The 20,530-nt window shown below is 42.6% G+C and overlaps 1 protein-coding gene across 5 annotated transcripts in view; it reads right to left on the bottom strand.

Moving 5' to 3' along the window:
- LMAN2L (lectin, mannose binding 2 like) overlaps positions 1–20,530 on the bottom strand; it is a 30,261-nt gene extending 9,731 nt beyond the window's left edge. For 2 of the 5 annotated variants that reach the window (XM_072768169.1, XM_072768170.1), the window contains exons 1-4: positions 20,299–20,530; positions 18,981–19,099; positions 15,670–15,787; positions 14,802–14,884 (exon numbers count right to left, since the gene is read on the bottom strand). In XM_072768169.1, coding sequence (XP_072624270.1) covers positions 14,802–14,884; positions 15,670–15,787; positions 18,981–19,099; positions 20,299–20,485 — 507 coding nt within the window. In that variant the 5' untranslated portion in view covers positions 20,486–20,530. The remainder of the gene's footprint in view (positions 1–14,801; positions 14,885–15,669; positions 15,788–18,980; positions 19,100–20,298) is intronic. The other 3 variants (XM_072768173.1, XM_072768171.1, XM_072768172.1) reach the window with 3 other exon arrangements.

Raw genomic sequence — 20,530 nt, 5'->3', positions numbered from 1 at the left:
CTTATGGATTCTGTGCTAAAATTCCACAGACCCCAAGAACACAAGTAATTGTAAACCACTAGACAGAAAAAGGAGCCCACGCAGCCTCCATAATCAGAGAGACTTGGGTTCTAGCTGCAGGTGTACCCTGAGAGCTATATAACCTTGAGTGGATTACACTAGCTTCTTGAAAATCCATTTCCTCCCTGTAAGCAGGGAGGAGAACACAGAGCTCTCAGAGCTGATCATGAAGATGAAATGAGATATATGTAAAGCCTTTAATACAATGTCTAGCATTCAGCTGGGAATCAACAAATGTTCATTCGATCAAAGACTAATGAATTTTTAGATACAAATGCTATTCACCATAAAATCTTTAAAGAAAGGGGGGGGCACCTGAGTGACTCAGCAGTTGAGCATCTGCCTTCGGCTCAGGGGGTGACCCCAGAGTCCTGGGATCGAGTCCCATATCAGGCTCTTCGCAGGGAGCCTGCTTCTTCCTCTGCTGTGTCTCTACCTCTCTCTGTGTCTCTCATGAATAAATAAATAAAATGTTTAAAAAAATACTATTCACAGACGCTTATACATAAACAACAAACCAAATATGCATCTTTTAGAGCAATAATTCCCAGACCATTGACTGTCACAGACCAGGAAAATCTCCAAAAAATGTTGGGGCTTAATGGGTTTCCCTTTTTGACCTATAAACATTAAAACACAATAATGACAAAAGAACCATCTCTAATAAACATTCTCAAAAGAAAATTTTAACACCAAAAAACCCTTTAAATTTCATAATGAACAATTTGGCATTTATGAAAAGTCACTTTACTATTCCTATTCTTAAGACCACTGAAACTTGTTACCAGCAATACGAGTTCATGAACTAACATTTAAGAGCCACTCTCTTAGAGTCGTTTTTTCCAACCTAAGGTTGAGTGCCGTGGAGAAAGCTGGCCAAGTTTGCTCTCTGCAACTTAGATATGAAGAAAAGGAGGGTGGGAGAGGAGAGGGAGAGAACAGAGCCACAATAGCTACTGCCAAGATGTCTGCCCGATGTCCCTTGGGAATGGTATTTAGTGGTGTGAATGAGAATAGCTAGCATTTTTGGAGTACTTACTCTGTGCCAGGCACTATAGTCAGTAATGTGCACATACTCACATTCATTTATTTCTCACAACCCTAAAAGGTCTTAGTATCCCCATTTCATTGGTAAGAAAACTTGTTTAAGTAATAAAACCAGGATTTGAAGTCAGATAGTCTCGCCCCAGAACCCTGGCTCAATCTCTATGCTTCACTGTTCTCAAATTTATTTGGAAAAGTGATTAGTATGTACTGTTAGAAAACAACAAACAAAACAAAAGCTCTTGGTCTCTAATATACTCTTAAATACAGAAATATTGGAGAATAGTTCCAGATTTTAAAAAAGAAAGGGGCGGGGGGGGGGGGGAGGCCTGGGTAGCTCAGTTAGTTGAGTGACTCGGTTTTGGCTCAGGTTGTGATCTCAGGGTCGTAGGATCGAGTCCCATCTCAGGATCTGCACTCAGCGCAGAGTCTGTTTGTCCCTCTCCCTCTGCTCCATCTCCAGTTCACGTGCTAACAAATAAATAAAATCTTAAAAGAAAGAGGGGCGCCAGTGGCTCAGCCCGTGAAGCATCTGACTCTTGATTTTGGCTCAGGTCATGATCTCAGGGTCATGGGATGAAGCCCCATGTCAGGCACTGTGCTCTGTGAGGAGTCTGCTTAAGATTCTCTCTTGCCAAAAAAAAAAAAAAATTCTCTTGCCCTCTACCCCTCCCGCACCGCTCTGTGTGTAAAATAATAAATCTTTTATATATATATAAAATAAGGATCCCTGGGTGGCTCAGCGGTTGAGCGCCTGCCTTCAGCCCAGGGCATGATCCTGGGGTCCTGGGATCGAATCACACATCAGGCTCCCTGCATGGAGCCTGCTTCTCCCTCTGCCTATGTCTCTGCCTCTCTCTCTCTCTCATGAATAAATAAAATCTTTTTAAAAAATTTTTTTAATTAAAAAACAAAAAAGGGGGCAGCCCCAGTGGTGCAGCGGTTTAGCACCGCCTGCGGCCGGGGATGTGATCCTGGGGACCTGGGATTGAGTCCCGTATCAGGCTTCCTGCATGGAGCCTGCTTCTCCCTCTGCCTGTGTCTCTGCCTCTCTCGCTCTCTCTGAATGAATAAATAAATAAATCTTTAAAATAAATAAATAAATAAATAAAAAGATGAACGTGAATAGTATTTACCATACTCCCAATTTTTGTCTAAAATTTTCTAAATTGAAAAAAGGTTTTGTTTGTTTGTTTGTAAAGATTTTATTTATTTATTCATGAAAGAGAGAGAGAGAGAGAGGCAGAGACAGGCAGAGTGAGAAGCAGGCCCCACACCAGGAGCCCGATGTGGAACTCGATCCCGGGTCTCCAGGATCACACCCTGGGCTGAAGGCGGCACTAAACTGCTGAGCCACCCAGGGATCCCCGAAAAAAGGTTTTTAAAAACACATTATGTTAGGGGCACCCGGGTAGCTCAGTTGGTTAAGTATATGCCTTTGGCTTGAGTCATGATCCCACCTCAGGCTCCCTGCTGGGTGGGTGGGGGAGTCTGCTTCTCCCTCTGCCCCTCTTACACACACACTACCTCCACCCACCCGCTTGTGCGCTCTCTCTCTCTCTCAAATAAATAAAATATTTTAAATAAATAAATAAATAGGGACGCCTGGGTGGCTCAGCGGTTGAGCGTCTGCCTTCAGCCCAGGGCGTGATCCTGGAGTCCCGGGATCGAGTCCCACATCGGGCTCCCTGCATGGAGCCTGCTTCTCCCTCTGCCTGTGTCTCTGCCTCTCTCTCTTTCTCTGTGTGTCTCTCATGAATAAATTTAAAAAAAATTTAAAAATAAATAAATAAATAATATGTTAAAACACACACACACATGCTCCATATAATGCAACATTCTTGTTTTTAGAAAGATATTTGTATGCTTTTTGTTTTAGCCTTTTTGATTTTTCTGTAATGAGCTTCTATATAAAAACAAGACTTAATAAATCAAATGCCTCTTCTACAGCGTCTCCTTCCACATCTCCATGTGACCCTCCCCTTGGGTCACTAGCAGAACACACTCACTGCCACTTCCACAGATAGGACACTTTTTAGACTTCCAAAACTTTGTAAGTTGCTGGTCCTACAGTTATCTTCATCTAACCTTTTAAGCAGGGATCTGGATAAAGAGCCGACTGGTTAACTCGGCAATATCATACTATTCAGTAACAAGATCTGCCCATACTATTCTTGGGTAACAAGATCAGTAAAATTCTCACCACATCACTGGGCAGCAATGAAAAGACCCTTGCCCCACTGCCCCCAAACAGTTGCTAACCTATATTAATGATTGTGCCCCTAAGTCTCAAAGCTCCTCAAATAGAAGACACAGAAAAGTGGCCTTCAAGTCAGTTGACTGCCTTGGAAAATCCTCACATACTTGGAACATTATCCTGATCTCTTTAAACACATGGGATAGGGCAGCCCCAGTAGCTCAGTGGTTTAGCGCTGCCTTCAGTCCAGGGCGCGATCCTGGAAACCCTGGATCGAGTCCCACGTCGGGCTCCCTGCATGGAGCCTGCTTCTCCCTCTGCCTGTGTCTCTGCCTCTCTCTCTCTCTCTCTTTCTGTCTCTCATGAATAAATAAATAAAATAAATAAAAATAAACACATGGGATAATTTTAATCCCATTTATCTTAATTGTGACCCCACTAGAAATAAACCCAAATAACGTAACTTGAGGACTTCAATAGAGTGCTCTAAAATCAGGAAACTAAACTTTGGGTATGCCCCAAACCCAAAACACTTGAGTTTATAAACAAGTGTCAAAAGATTCAGAATACAGTCTAATATGTATACTTTTCACTGCTACCTATCATTCTAATTGTTTATGACTATTTCTTGTTAACAAAAAGAGGTATCAACTCTATAGATCCTGCCTACAGTTCTACTTTGGGGCACCCATAAACCTCTTAAAAACATATGCAAAATCCTATATCCCCTGAATCTTGCTATGTGTCTACCACTTTTGTCAATATAGTCAAAAGGGTCAAAACCCAAAGAAAGGTAAAGAACTAACCCAGAAGGATCCCTGGGTGGCGCAGCGGTTTGGCGCCTGCCTTTGGCCCAGGGCGCGATCCTGGAGACCCGGGATCGAATCCCACATCGGGCTCCCGGTGCATGGAGCCTGCTTCTCCCTCTGCCTGTGTCTCTGCGCCTCTCTCTCTCTCTCTCTCTCTGTGACTATCATAAATAAATAAAAATTAAAAAAAAAAAAAAAAAGAACTAACCCAGAGCTAAGTGTCCTCTGGAGCATTAGCTCTTGCTTTCTTCCTCTTCTCTCCCTCTTTCACTATCTCAGAAAAGAAAGCTTCTCTTCTTGTCTTCATTCAATTCTAAAAGAAAGCCATATATCTCTACTTTCCTCAAAAACTAGCTTTCAATCTCAGTGTTGTTTTTTGTTGTTTTGGTTTTTTTGACAGAAAGAGAAAGAGCTTGTGAGCACAAGCAGAGGGGGTGGCAGGCAGAGGGAGAAACAGGCGTCCCACCGAGTAGGGAGCCCAATGCAGGGCTCAATCCAAGGACCTTGGGATCATAACCTGAGCCAAAACCAGACACTCAACTGACTGAGCCACCCAGCTGCCCCAATGTAGCTCAGCGTTGATGCTCAATCACATCCAGAGAACTTGCCAAAATTCTCTAGACCTAATTTCCAAAGGAGTCTCTTTCTAGAAAACAATGCCTCACCTATGACTAAGTCATATCCAAGCTGGTGGATAACAAGAGAATTTAAGAAGCTGTGGAGTTCCTTTCCTGATATAAAGATTCTTTCTGCCAACAAAAAAGAGACCAAGAAGGATCAGTGTCTTCATCACTTGAGAGAATGTGTTTTTAAAGTGGATGGGACCAGGGCAGCCCCGGTGGGGCAGCGGTTTAGTGCTGCCTGCAGCCCGGGGTGTGATCCTGGAGACCCGGGATCGAGTCCCACGTCAGGCTCCCTGCATGGAGCCTGCTTCTCCCTCTGCCTGTGTCTCTGCCCCTCTCTCTCTCTCTCTCTCATGAATAAATAAATAAAATCTTAAAAAAAAAATGGATGGGGGATCCCTGGGTGGCGCAGCGGTTTGGCGCCTGCCTTTGGCCCAGGGCGCGATCCTGGAGACCCAGGATCGAATCCCACGTCGGGCTCCGGGTGCATGGAGCCTGCTTCTCCCTCTGCCTGTGTCTCAGCCTCTCTCCTCTCTCTGTGTGACTATCATAAATAAATAAAAATAAAAAAAAAATAAAAAAAAAATAAAAAAAAAAAATGGATGGGACCATATTGTTAATTTTCTTCCAGTTTCTTTTTTTTTTTTTTTTTAAGATTTTATTTATTCATTCATGAGAGACACAGAGAGAGAGGCAGAGAGAGAAGCAGGCTCCCGGCAGGGAACCCAATGTGGGACTCAATCCTGGGATATCAGGATCCCTCCATGGCCGAAGGCAGGGGCTCAACCGCTGAGCCACCCAGGTGTCCCTCGTCCAGTTTCAAAGGAGAAAAATGTCACCATCTCATAGACTAGACAAACAAGACTTCCAAGCTGGCTTGATCTAGGAAGAGCAGTGAGCTATAATTCCCACTCTCCAATCAGCTGTTTCGGCCTCCTGGGTTAAGATCCAAATAAATGTCTCACCAAGAAGAATGAGGGCCAAAGCTCAAAGGACTACAATTCTGTGCTCTCATTCCAGAAAAGCTTCTTGTCATCATACTCTGATTTCAAGTGAAGGAAGACATTCCTGCTTCAATGCTACTGAGTTCCCTGAAACTTTTCACCAATATCTGGGTTCTTTTTTTTTTTTTTTTTTTTAAGATTTTATTTATTTATTCATGAGACACACAGAAAGGGGCAGAGACATAGACAGAGGAAGGAGCAGGCTCCATGCAGGGAGCCCTAAGGACCACGCCCTGAGCTGAAGGCAGATGCTGAACTGCTGAGCCACCCAGGCTCAATATCTGGGTTCTCATGAGAAAATGACCATCACCTAATGACTTCCTAGTACCAAGAAAGATGGTCAGGTCATATATATTTCGATCAACATTTTTTAAAAAATAGCAATGCTGTGATATAATTCATATACCACCTAATTCACCTATTTAAGGTCTATAATTCAATGGTTTTTTAGTACATTCACAGAGTTAGGATTATGATTGCCACAATGAATTTTAGGACATTTTCATTACCCAAAAAAGAAGCCCTGTGTCCATTAGCAGCCGTTCCCCACCCTCACCTCCATGTCCAGGCAAACCATTCGTCTACTTTCCTTCTTTATAGACTTACCTATTCTAAACATTTCATATATATGGGATCATACAATGTGTGGTCTTTTGTGACTGGCTTTTCACTTAGCGTAATGTATTCAAGGGTCATCCACATTAGAGGACCTATCAATGCTCAATTATTTTAATGCTGAATGATATTCCACTGAATGAATATATATTTTGTTGAGGCGTCTGGATAGCTCAGTTGGTTAAGCATCCAACTCTTGATTACAGCTTACATCATGATCTCAGGGTCATGAGATCAAGCCCTATGTGGGGCTCCCCACTCAGCAAGGACGCTGCTTGAGATTCTCTCTCCCTTTTCCTCTGCCCCTCTTCCTGCTCACAAGTGCACACTCTCTAATAAATAAAATATTTAGGGGCACCTGGGTGGCTAAGCGGTTGAGCATCTGCCTTTGGCTCGGGTTGTGATCCTGGGATCAGAGTCCTGCATCGGGTATCTGTAGGGAGCCTGCTAATCCCTCTCTCTCTGCCTATGTCTCTGCCTCTCTTTCTCTGTGTCTCTCATGAATAAATAAATAAAATCTTTTAAAAATAATAAATAAGGGGATCCCTGGTGGCTCAGTGGTTTGGCACCTGCCTTCGGCCCAGGTTGTGGTCCTGGAGTCCAGGGATTGAGTCCCACATCAGGCTCCCTGCATTGATGCTGCTTCTCCCTCTGCCTGTGTCTCTGCCTCTCTCTCTCTCTCTCATGAATAAATAAATCTTTAAAAAATAATAAAATAAAATAAAAAATAAATAAAATCTTTATATATTTTTGTTTACTCATCAGTTGATAGGACATTGAGTTATATCCACTTTTTGGCTATTATGAATAGTTCTGTTATGAACATTCATGTAACTTTTGTGTAGACATGATTTCAATTTCTTCTGGGTATATACACCCAAGAGTGGAATTTCTGGATGATGTAAACTCTGTATTTAGACTTTTGGAGCACTGACCAACTGTTCTCCAAAACAACAGCCCCAATTTTACATTCCCACCAGCAGTGTATGAGAGTTCCAATTACTGTGCACCCTTACCAACACTTATCATTTGTCTTTTTTATTTTAGCTATGACTAAATAGCCATAAGTAGGTGTTAAGTAGGATCTCATTATGGTTTTGATTTGTATGTCCCTACTGGTAAATGATGCTGAGCATCTTTTCATGTGTTTATCTACCCTTTGTATATCTTCCTTGGGGAAATACCTATTCAGATCCTTTGGTCATTTTTTTGTTTTTAATTTTTTTTAAAGATTTTATTTATTTGTTCATGAGAAACAGAGAGAGAGGCAGAGACATTGTCAAAGGAAGAAGCAGGCTCCATGTGGGATTCCATCCCAGGACTCTGGGATCACGCCCGGAGACAAAGGCAGACACTCAACCACTGAGCCACCCAGGCATTCCAGTCATTTTCTTAAGATAAAAATTATTTTTAAGTAATCTCTACACCCAACATCTCTACACTAAAAAATGAAAATTACTCTTTTTTTTAAAAAAAGATTTTATGTATTTATTCATGAGAAAAAAGGGGGGGGGGGGGGCGGGCAGAGACACAGGCAGAGGGAGAAACAGGCTCCATGCCGGGAGCCCAACGTGGAACTCAATCCCGGGTCTCCAGGATCACGTTCTGGGCTGAAGGCGGCGCTAAACCGCTGAGCCACCTAGGCTGCCCTGAAAATTACTTTTAAGTAATCTCTACACTCAACTCAAACCCAGAACCCTGAGATCAAGACTCACGTGCTCCACCAACTGAACCAGCCAAGTACTTGAGCCATTTTTTAATTAGGTTGTCTTTTTCTTTCTTACTATAGAACTATATCTAGAATATATAAAGAAGGGATCCCTGGGTGGCGCAGCGGTTTGGCGCCTGCCTTTGGCCCAGGGCGCGATCCTGGAGACCCGGGATCGAATCCCATGTCGGGCTCCCGGTGCATGGAGCCTGCTTCTCCCTCTGCCTGTGTCTCTGCCTCTCTCTCTCTCTGTGTGACTATCATAAATAAATAAAAAATAAAAAAAAAATAGAATATCTAAAGAATGAATCCTTATCAGATATAGAATTTTCATTTTTATTTTCTCCTAATCTGTAGGTTGTCTTTTCACTTTCTTAATGGTATACTCCAAAATACAAGTTGTTTGTTTAAGTAGACTCCATGCCCAGCACGGAACCCAACGTAGGGCTTAAACTCACAACCATGAGATCAAGACCTGAGCTGAGATCAAGAATCGGACACTCAAGTAACTGAGTCACCCAGGCACCTGCCACTGAAGCACAAGTTTTTAATTTTAATGAAGTCCAAAACAACTATTTTTTTTCCAACTCATTTATTATTTTTTTGTGGCTTTTGTTTTTGGTGTCATATCTTAAAAACCTTTGCCTGACCCAAGGTAATGACAAATTAACCCTATGTTTTCTTCTGAGACTTGTATAGTTCTAGCTTTTACATTTAGTTTTTCAGTTCATTCTGAGTTAAATATTGTGTATGATAGGAGGTAGGGAACAATTTCATTATTCTGCATCCACCATTTGTTAAAGACAGTTCTTTCCCCCATTGAATTGTCTTGACAGTCTTATCAAAAATCAACTAATCATAACTGTGAGGACTTATTTTTAGACTTTCTATTCCATTTATCTATAGGTCTATCCTTATGCCAGTACCACACCATCATTATTACTGTAGCTTTGAAATGAGGAAGTATAAGTCCTCCAACTTTATACTTCATTATCAGTATCATTTTGGGATTTTAAAGATTTGTATTTATTTGAGAGAAAGAGAAAGCATAAGCCAGCGGGGAGGGAGGAAGGGAGAGGGAGAAGCAGACTCCCACCTGAGCAAGGAGCCCCACATAGGGCTTGATCCCAGGACCCTGAAATCATGATCTGAGCCAAAGGCAGACACTTAACAGACTAAGCCACCCAGGAAACCCCATCGGTATTATTTTGGCTACTCTAGTTTTCTTGAATTTCCATACTGATTTCAGGATCACCTCGTCAATTTCTGCAAAGAAGCCAGCTAGGCTTCTGACAGAAAGGGAATGTATCAAATCTGGAGACCAATGCAGGGAGCACCATCATCTTAACAATATAGTTGACCCTTCAACAACATGGCTTTGAACTACATGGTCCACTTCCATGTCAATTTTTTTTAAATACAAAAACAGTAGTATAAATGTAATTTCTCTTCCTTATGATTTTTTTTCAAGATTTTATGTATTTATTCAATGAGAGACACAGAGAGATGAGAGAGGCAGAGACATAGGCAGAGGGGGAAGCAGACTCCTTGCCGGGAGCCCAAAGCGGGACTCGATCCCGGACCCTGGGATCACGCCCTGGGCCGAAGACAGACACTCAACCACTGAGCCACCCAGGCGTTCCCCACCTTATGATTTTTCTAGTAACATTTTGTTTTCTCTTATTTTATTGTAAGAATACAGTACACAATATATATATAACACATACAAAATGTGTTAATCAACTGTTTATGCTAGAAGTAAAGCTTCTGGTCAATAGTAGGCTATTAGTAGTTAAATTTGGGGGCAGAGTCAAAGTTACATGCAATTTGTTGCCTCCGGGTTGGGGGGGGGCAGTCAATGCATCTAACCTCCACACTGCTCAAGGATCAACTATACTAAGTTTTCCAATCCATGACATAAGATATCCTTCCATTTACTTAGGTCTTTATTTTCTTTCAATATTAAGAGTATGCTTTTATTTGTTAAATTTTTAATTTTTTTTAATTTTTAAATTTTTAAAAATTTGTTAAATTTATTTCTAAGTATTTTATTCTTCATGATAGTATAAATGGAATTGTTTTCTTACTTCCATTTTCTGACTGTCCAATGCCAGACTACAGCAATATAATTGATTTTTGTTTGTTGTTTCTTGCAACCTTGATGAATTCATTCATTAGTTCTAGTTTTCTTGTGGATCCTTTAAGATTTTTTATATATATTATGTCATCTACATAATAGTTTTACTTCTTTCTTTACAATCTGGATTATTTTATTTCTTACCCAACTGCCCTGAAGAGAACCTCCAGTACAATGTTGAATACAAGAAACAAGAACAGAGGTGCCTGGGTTACTCAGTCAGTTGAGCATCTGACTCTTGGTTTCAGCTTGGGTCATGATCTCAGGGTCCTGGGATCAGGCCCCACGTCAGGCCCACACTCAGTTCATCTGCTTGGGATTCTCTCTCCCTCTGCTCCTCCCACTCATGCTCTTTGCTCTCTCTAAAATAAATGAATCTTAAAAAAAAAAAAAAAAAAAAAAGGAACAAGAACAGATCCTTGTCTTTTTCCTGATCTTAGAGTAAAAGTATTCAGGCTTTCACAGTTAAGTATGATGTCAGCTGAGGGTTTTTCCATAGATGCCCTTTTATCAGGTTGAAGAAGTTCCCTTCTAATCCTAATTTGTTGAGTGTTTTTATAATCCTAAAGATATTACATTTTGTCAAATACTTTTTTACATCTAGTGATATGATCATATAGTCTTTGTCCTTTATTTATTTATTTGTTTGTTTGTTTTTAAGATTTTTATTTATTCATGAGAGACACAGAGAGAGAAAGAGACAGAGACATAGGCTGAGGGAGAAGCAAGCTCCCTGTCCCGGTTGGGCAGACACTCAACCGCTGAGCCACTCAGGTGTCCCTTTTTAAGAATTTTTGAGGGAAAAAAAAAAAAAAAAAAAAAGAATTTTTGAGGGATGCCTGGGTGGCTCAGTGGTTGGGAGTCTGCCTTTGGCTTGGGTCATAATCCCAGGGTCCTCAGATCGAGTCCCACATCGGGCTCCTCACAGGGAGCCTATTTCTCCCTCTGCCTGTCTCTCTCTCTCTCTCTCTCTCTCTGTGTCTCTCATGAATAAATAAAATCTTAAAAAAAAAAAAAAAGAAGTTTTGAGAACTGGTATTAACTCTTTCTGTTTGATAGAATCAACCAGTGAAGCCATCTGGAGACCCAGGCTTTTCTTAGTGAGTCACTTTTTATTACTAATTCAATCTCTTTACCAGTTATGGATCTATCCAGATTTCCTATTTCTTCCACTAACATTTTTAACAACCACTTGTGATCTGGCAACCTCACTATGGCACAGGTAGTATCCTGTACTCCCAAATAGTGAAAATCTTGACTCACTCACCTAAACCACAATTTCTATATTGCTAACAGGGAAACTGAGGTTATGTTACTTTTAACAATCTGTCCTGATTTTAGAGAGTCAAGCCTAAACTGAACTCCCTCACTCCCTTTTCAAATGCCTTACTGCTTGCTAGTATTTTCCCAGTATTTCTTCATGAACAAATGTGGTAGCAGGTTAAGCTGAGCAACAAGGTCATGTGCTCTGGTGACAAGGAAACAGGAAACCAAAACATTTTTACCACTATCTTGAGGAATTTGATGAATTGTTCCACCCCTGTCCTGCCAGCAGCTTGTCCTCCTCATCCAGCCAGCACATATTCTATGTAACATTTACAAGTTTTCAAAAGGTACCATATTTGTAACCCTCTTCTTATGTACTCAAAAATAATAAAGCAAAATAATGAGACTGCAGGCTAGAATCAAACCCTCTACCTGTGTGTCACTGATATATTTTTTAACCTTTCTGCACTTCAGTTTCTTAGCCATAAACGTAGAGATAATAATATCTACCCCCAAAGAGTTGTCATATGTAAATAATACACATACAAGCGTTTGAAACAATGCCAAGCATCTTTATGTATGATATCAAAATAAACTATGCCGCCACCAAAACACACTAGATTTTACCCTCTAAAATAGTACCAGGTTGTTGGAATGTAGAAAGGAGTATATTTCCTATACTCTAAGAACTCTAAGAACTGAAATTATGTAGGAGATGACATGAGAATAATAAACGTCTCCATTCTCAAGGAAATCAATCTGGCAAAAGAAACAATGGATGGGACGAGATAGAGCATCATAATTAAGAGTACAGTCTCTGGAATCTGGTAAAGTCTACCTTTTATTGGCTGTTACCTTGAACAAGACACGTCTCCAAGTTTCTGTACCCATTAGTAAATGGGAAAAAATAATATTAACTATAAAGAGTTTTGATGAGGATTAAACATTATCTATAAAGTACCTGGCACAGAGTAGCTACCGAATAAACAGAAACCACTTTTGTTAGTTTTCTTAAATTTCATTTTAATAAACAAATAGGTTTAACAAGTAAATAATTAACAAGGAAACAACCTCATGTTGGTCCAGGAGTTCCCAATCCTGGCTACATATGTGACTCACCTGGAGAACTTTGAAAAAGTAAGGTTGCCTACACTACAACTAAGACAAACAGATTTATACTCTCTGAGGCTGGGGCCTGGACATCAGCATTTTTATTTCATTTTTTAATAGATTTTGTTTATTTATTTCAGAGAGACAGTGTGTGCACATAAGAGACGGAGAGTGACAGAGGGAGTGGAAGAGAGAAGTTTCCAGTAGACTCGATGCTGAGCACCGAGCCCAATGCAGGGCTTGATCCCATGACTCTGAGATTATAACCTGAGCCAAAATCAAGAGTCTGATGCTTACCCAAATGAGCCACCCAGGTGCCCCTGGACATCAGTATTTTTAAAGGCACTCTAGGCAATTCTAATGTATAGCTGGGAATAAGAACCATAACTAGCCAGAAAAGAAGTCTTGATTTTTACCAACTGAAACTAATTTTATCAACATCTATGCTTCTTACAAAATAAGCCCATCAGATCTGCCCTCTTAAATGAGAACTATTATTATCTGAGGGTGAAATGGAAGCTAACAGAATCTGAACAATTTATTTTTGGAAGAAGCTGAGAACCAGATTTAAAAGTCCAGTCAAGCCCTAAAGCCCATACCTCTTACTCAGATGCATCTCTAACTATCCTCAGCATGACTGCAAACCTAGTCATAACATTCTCCTCATTAAAATTCTTTATAGCACTTACCCCCTTAGAATAAAGCCCAGACTCCTTAACAGGAACACCTCACTTCAGAATCTGGCCCCACAGTGTGCATGGTGAGGATGAGTCACATACATTCGGTTGGCTCTGGTGCTGATCCAAAAAAGTCAAATCACCAACCACCCAAGGAGACACTACTCAAACTCAGGTGCCGGTCAACTTGCCCAACAGGGAACAGTGTTAATACTAAAGAATGAAAAAAAAAAAAAAAATACTAAAGAATGAGAACAGTGGCCTCCTGAAATTGTGCAACAAGGCAAGACTGCTGGCTGTTTTTCTTTCTAGTCTCATCTCTCTCTGACCTCGTTTTTTTCCTCACACTCACTGTCCCTTCTCTCACTTTATCACCTTAACACACGCTTTTCCCTCTGCACAGGACACTGGTTCCTAATTCTGCAGACTTCAATGTAAATGTTACTTTCTGGAAGAAGTCTCCCCACCACCACCACCACTACCACACTGTCTGGCTCCAGGTGAGACGTGCCTCTGGGTCTCCTACAGCACCCCACAGTTCCATCAGCACTCTCATGCCTCAGTACTACTGAGTGCAAGGACCATGCTGGGCTTGCTCACTAACTCTCAGCACCTAGAAAGTGCCTACTGATAGTGAAGAGGAGCCCAGAGGCAATAGGGAGAAGCTACTCTGTAACTGTCTCACAACTCAGGTCTCCCATTCCACTTCCATATGGTAAACTCTGTGGGCAAGCTAAAAACTGTTGAATCTGGATTGAATATGTGATGATGTGTTCTTCCAATTTTTAAAATAAGCATGAGATTTTTCAGAAAAAGCTTTTAGGGGAAAATGAGTTCTGTCTCCATCCTTAATCCTGCCTTTTTTCCTAACAATTATTTAGCTACAGGATACCTATCAACAACCTGTCATAATCATTTTCCCACCATCTGATGACAGGGCCATCAGGCAAAGAGAGTACAAACCTGTTGGCAGTATAAGAAAGTACTAAACAACCCTATGGTCAACTAACAAAAAGCAAGAAGCTTCTCCCAACAGCCAGATAATCGGAATACAATGAAATGCTGGCACTCTGTCAATTTCCTTTTACAACCTTTCCTCCAGGAGAACAGAATTGCTCTTCAGGTCTAAAAACAGGAAGAAGAAAAGGATGCTCGAAAGAGTGAAAGAGCTGCAGAAGAGAGCACAGTGGTGATCTATTAAGTCAGGGGAGCTGAGTTATATAAATTCAGCTTGCTCTGGTACAGGCCTAGGAGCCAAATCACCAATCGGCCAAGTATGCTCAATTCCAGCAGCTACCTATTGTGCACAAGAGAACACTGTTAACACTCAAGAGAAAGTCCCCAATCATGACAGCCATTCCCAAAGGACTGTGCACCATAAACAGTTCTCTCTAGAAAACTCTGACAAGGACATTCACTTTTCAAGTTCAACAGATGAAGGAATTAGAACCAAACCCCTCACTTTCTATCCCCTGTTCCCTCATGAATATTGCTGAGGCAAAGGACTATGATGTCAGTGCAGCTGACCTAAGCTCTGACACTTGCCATTACCTCTTGCTGCTTCTCCTCATTGGGGTACGTGTCTACAAATACTCCCAGCCCCACAAATTTGTCCATGTTTCCAAACACAGGCCCTAGAGAGAGAGAACAGATGATGAACAATGAAATAAAGCCAAGAGTTGATAAAGGAATAACATATCACTATGATGGAGGAAAAAGTAAAATTCAAATGACTCCCAGGCCTCTCTTTAAGATGAGAAAACGTATGTAAAAGCACCCAGCAAAATGCATGGCCTGTAATAAGCACCCAATAAAATCTGTAGCTGTTTGTTATTGAAGGCAGGGGAAGAGAGAAGGCCACTGCAATGTTGTTTAGCACTACAACTGCTCCCTGGTCCAAACCGGTTGCTAAGGTGCCCCTAAAGAATTCTGGTTCACAAACACTTGGTGACAACTATGCTCCTGAGAGAGAGCTGAATTCCCAAGTTCCATTTCTCATTGCAAAAGAGATCAGGTCAAATCAGGTTGAGTTTGCCATGTCCTTGGAGCAATGGCTCCCACGCAACTCCTAACTCAAGGAGTTCTGAGACCATTCATGCACATGCTAGGAAGAAGTCAGCTCACCCAATCATCAGTACTGGGGAGAGCCAGTGCTTTCACCCAGCCAACAGGCCACGTGGACTCAAAAGGAATCCAGAAGGAACTCATAAGCAAGATACCGCCCCAGGATGAGTCAGGTTTAGCTGCTTTACCAGGACTCAGACCCCATTCTAGAGACTAGACAGGCTGGCCTTCATCTGCAGACATCAAGGTAATGGGAAAACTGCTGGCACTGTGGGGATGTATGCTTCTCAAAAAAAGGGCACATGAGAAAGCAAACCTGTTGCACCCCACACAAGAGCACCCAGAGCCCCAATACCTGGCTGCATCCGATCCTTTGTGTACCAGATTGCCAAGCCATCCCCATGCAGATTCTTCTTCCCTTGTCCATGGATTTTGAAGTGCACCTGCAACTCCCAGTCCCTCAGGAAACATGGCTAGAGTGAAAAAGACACTGGAATCAATGAACAGCATAAAATCTGAAACTCCGCAAGCCCTTGCCAACAGTCTACAGATTTGGGAAACATAAATGCAGGTAATACGAGGCAAAGGGTTGAAACTAAAATCTATGACTTGCTAAGTGTTTGCGTCATAAAATTAAACAGGTTGAGCCATTCAACTGCATATGATATTTGTATGAAAAGTGAGTAAGCCGGGATCCCTGGGTGGCTCAGCGGTTGAGCGGCTGCCTTCAGCTCAGGGTGTGACCCCAGAGTCTCAGGATCAAGTCCTTCATCAGGCTCCCTGCGTGGAGCCTGCTTCTCCTTCTGCCTATGTCTCTGCCTCTCTCTCTCTCCCTCTGTGTTTCTCATGAATAAATAAATAACACCTTTAAAAAAAAAGGGGGGGGTGGGAATAAGCCTTCCAATTATCTTCAATATCTCCCAGCAGAAACAGGATAGTACTCCAAAGTTGAAAAAGACAAGAGACTGCTCAGATTACTATGATCTTACAGCAAAGCACCTCAGCCTATAGAAAACAAGTGGCTGAGTTAGCACTTCAGATCATCCTTCTGACAGAAAGATTCTAAAAAGCCTGGATTTTAAGAAAGGTCAAAGCCTCATTCATTACAAAAGAATTTTAAAAAGAAAAAGCTAAGTCATTATGCAAAGGTTTCCAGGAATAATTAACAGTTATATAAACAACTCTAATTAGCTAGACTTGGCCCTATGCCAAGCTGAGGGGCAAGCCAGAAATCCCCAAGAAGTTGAAAGTTATAGTCCCCCAAAACCTCAAGCCCATGGCCAAAAAGCATAAACCTACCAAAGGAGAACACCACCACCCCCATCACAGGGACAGCCTTGTTGGAAAACCATTAAGGAGATGGGTACTAATCAGACTCCTGTGTTTGTTCTTTGGGTTTTTTTCCCTTTAATTGTGTATGAAAAGCTTGGAAAAATGGAGAAGGAGGTAAGTGGATGGCTAAGTGTTCCAATAAGGTGAACAATTTCAAGGAGAAAGCAGAGTAGGTATCTGGCTTAGAGAAGCTCCTGATTAAAGGTCCCTATGAAGAAAGAAGAGAATGAGGAGCAGTTAGGCCAGCAGGGGTTCAGCCAGAATCTTAAAAGAGATTGTTCCGGCTCTTGAGCAACATATTGCTAGGTCATTTGTAGTTTTCATTTTTAATTTCTGGGAAATCTTCCATTTAGGAGCACATAGTCAAATGAAAGGGGCAAGGTTACTTCTGAATTCACCAAAGAACCCTGCAATTTCTGATAGCTTACCCTACCTTGAGCCCAGCCCCTTTGCTGTCCTTCTGGGTTCTTCTTTTTCTACTATTTCACTTAGATATCAGGACAAGAGTGGGAATGCTGCCTCACAGCTGGTGGGTAGGTATTATTTCCCCTGGGATGAGGCCAGGGCCAGAGAGTTTCACCCTGAGCCAAGAGGTGTCTGTCACTTATCCTCGGCCTCCTCTTAGCACAATGCCATATGCTTTTGCTCAGGGCTACGTCTCACAGAGCTTCTGAGGCTTGGCTGTACATCACATTCACCTAAAGAGCTTTTAAAAATCCCAGTGGCCACAGGCATCAACTCCAACGGACAGCCAAATTTGAGAACCATTGTTCAAACAAATACATTCTATTCGAATAACTCAGAAACTCCAAAGCTCATTCTGATATAGTCAGAAACAACAGCAACAAAAATACAGTATCAAAGAGTCTGAAAAAGGGCAAAATAACTAGATCCTAAAACTAGAACTATTGCCAAAAGAGTTCTGTAAAGGCAGCTAGCAAGACAACAGCAAAGCATCTAGCCTCGGACATAATCATTAGGTAACCAGAGACCCCCATCAATGAAACTTCTAATAGATGCATAACATAACAATGCATATTTCTGTAATCATTCTAACTTTCCAAAGCATTTTCATTCCTATTGTCTTGTTTTCACAATAACCCTAGTGGGCACGTAGAAGGTATTACGAAGTTTCATTTAGCAGATGGAGAAATTGAACAATGAGAGAATTAAGTAACAGTGAGGGCTCACAGTGGGTCTGTGATACAGCTGAATCTGGAACCCAAGTCTGTCCACTACTAGCCCTTTGCCTCTCCTACCAGAACACACCTCCCTGTACTCCGTCCAAGAATGAGTTCAACACTACAATCTGGGTTAAGAGGCCAGCTTGTACAAACAGCTCATGTAGAAACTTCTCTTATTCCTCTGCTCTGTTAGAATTCTCTGCCACATAAAACGAACAGAGAAAAGAAATCGTTCTCTTTGCTGAGATTCACTTATCTATGACCGATGATCAAAACCATGAAAAAGTAAGTTCTTAGCTTACAAGAACCCAAGAGAAAGTATTAAAGGATGCCAAGGTCATTCCCAAAAGTAAAGTGGTCATAAAAGATTTAGAAAGAGCCCTGGAAACCAAAAAGAAAGCATCATCTTACACGTGTACAAAATCACAGTGCAGCCACACCAGGAATACTGCGTTCACTTCACTTCTTGCCACCATACCTCAAGGAAGACAATGTAGCTGGAAGAGGTCCAGAGAAGGACAAATAAAATGACCAAGCGGCTCAAAGTGGCTTTCACATGAAAATAAAGTTTAAAACCAGACTCTTCAGGGGGATCCCTGGGTGGCGCAGCGGTTTGGCGCCTGCCTTTGGCCCAGGGCGCGATCCTGGAGACCCGGGATCAAATCCCACGTCAGGCTCCCGGTGCATGGAGCCTGCTTCTCCCTCTGCCTATGTCTCTGCCTCTCTCTCTCTCTCTCTGTGACTATCATAAATAAAAAATAAAAATAAAATAAAATAAAATAAAACCAGACTCTTCAAAGTGAAATAACAAGAGCGGATACTGGGATGAAGTTTAGGATGAATTTAAAAGAGCAGACTTCAACTTTACAAAGTAATTAAGTATGAGTTAAGCTGTTAACCTCCAAGAAGTAATACTATCAGGTCAATCAGGAATTAAAGACATTTCAGGAAACACAATCATAATGGCTTATTTGCTATAATTGGAGCAATCGAGAGCATTTCCCTACGTATCTGACTTCATTATGAAGGTCATTATATTCTCTGAAATGACAATCCTTGATATCCAAAGAAAACGAAGTACTGGGGAACAGTAAAATTAAGTCAATATGACTTTCTGGGTCACCAACACAGGAGGAGGAAAGATTCTTACCACCCGGTTCCAGAGGGCACCCTGTTTACTTTGCATATCTGGGGTAAGGCGGATATACTGGGTCATCACCATGGCATTGCCCATCAGATTCCATAGTGAGGAACTGCCTGTGCCCACACCTACGGGGAGGAAGTAGATCAGTTCATACTCTTCCACACCAACCCATTCAGAAACCACCACGGACCCTCCGCAAGCTGGAGCCATTATCTTTTTCTCCCTTTCATAACACTCTGTATCCTACCTGCATTCATAAATCTCAAATCCTTACCATCTTGACAGCTTACTTTCACAAAGCCCTCTTCAGGTGAAGACCCCCTAGCACATCAGAGCTATCACTTTACCCATGGCACAACCATAGCTCTGATCCATTCCTCCCGTTTTATATGTAAATTTTAGCAGCATAAATGAAACAATTTCCCCAGTTCTACCAAAAACAGTTTGACTCTCAGGCCTCTGGGGTTTAATCATATTCTTTCTTTAAACAATTCAAATGTGAAGGTACTTCTCCCAGGAGCTCAAGCTATAAGCCCCTTGAAAGTGAGAACTTTGTGTCTGTATAATGCCCAGTAATAGCAGAGACAGCACAGGTGGAGAAGCACGGGATGCACCCACTGAGTAAATGAATCATCACCCTTAGCAGCCGTGCATACCCTTTTGCACTTGGAGCTTCCGTCTGCTGTCCCACACTCCAGTGGGGAAACAGACTTGTGTGAGTTAAGCCATCTGCACTGACGTGGTCCTCTCTGTAGCGAACTATATAAATTCTCTGGTTGATAAGCGGCACCTAAGAGCCTATGAATCCTAAACAGAGCAAAGCGAACCAGCCTCTTTCATCACTAGGGCTCCTGGACTGGAGAACAGGTGTTTTAACTGGCAACAGAATTTTATTTTCCTCCTCAGTCCGGCCAAGTTCTACCCGGTTCTGCCTCCTGCTTCATTTCTTGCACATCCACAGCTCCACGGGAGACGGGGTCTTTATGCTAGTGGCCTTCAACGACTCGGCACCGCCTGCAGTTCTATCCCTTCCCGCTTCAGTCCTCCCGTCCAACCCCGAGCTCCCTTTTGTCCAGGCCTAGCGCTAGCGGCATCCGAGCCCGGCTTCGACCTGCTGGAAACTTCCAAAACGAGGGGCGGAGGAGAGCTGGCCCGTGCCCTTCGGACCCGTGGCTCCCAAGCGCGGCGGGAGTCCCCGCGGGCCCCCACCCGCCGCCGGCAGCTTCCTTGGGGCCACGCCGCCTTTCGCCACCCCGGTCTCTACGGCTGGGCTCAGGTCCCGCAGCCCTCCCCGTGCACGACCACCTCGCCCCGGGCGCCTCACCCTGATAGGGCTTCGACAGCGAGTGCTCCCGTTTCAAGTACTCGAACGTCTGACCCGCCCCGACTGGCCGTGGCCCCTGCCCAGACCCCAACAGAAGGAGAAGGAACAACATCCTGGACCCATTCCGAGCCGACAAACGCCGCCGCCACCGCTGCCACCACCCCGAGGGTCGCACAGCCGCCGCCATCTTTCCCACCGCCTTCCCTTCATTAAAAGCCCGCCCCGTCGCCCA

The sequence above is a fragment of the Canis lupus genome, chromosome 11, assembly GCF_048164855.1.
Source record: "Canis lupus baileyi chromosome 11, mCanLup2.hap1, whole genome shotgun sequence".
Lineage (NCBI taxonomy): Eukaryota > Metazoa > Chordata > Mammalia > Carnivora > Canidae > Canis > Canis lupus.
Note: the sequence above shows the minus strand (reverse complement) of the source record. Positions and strands in the feature narration are given on the sequence as shown.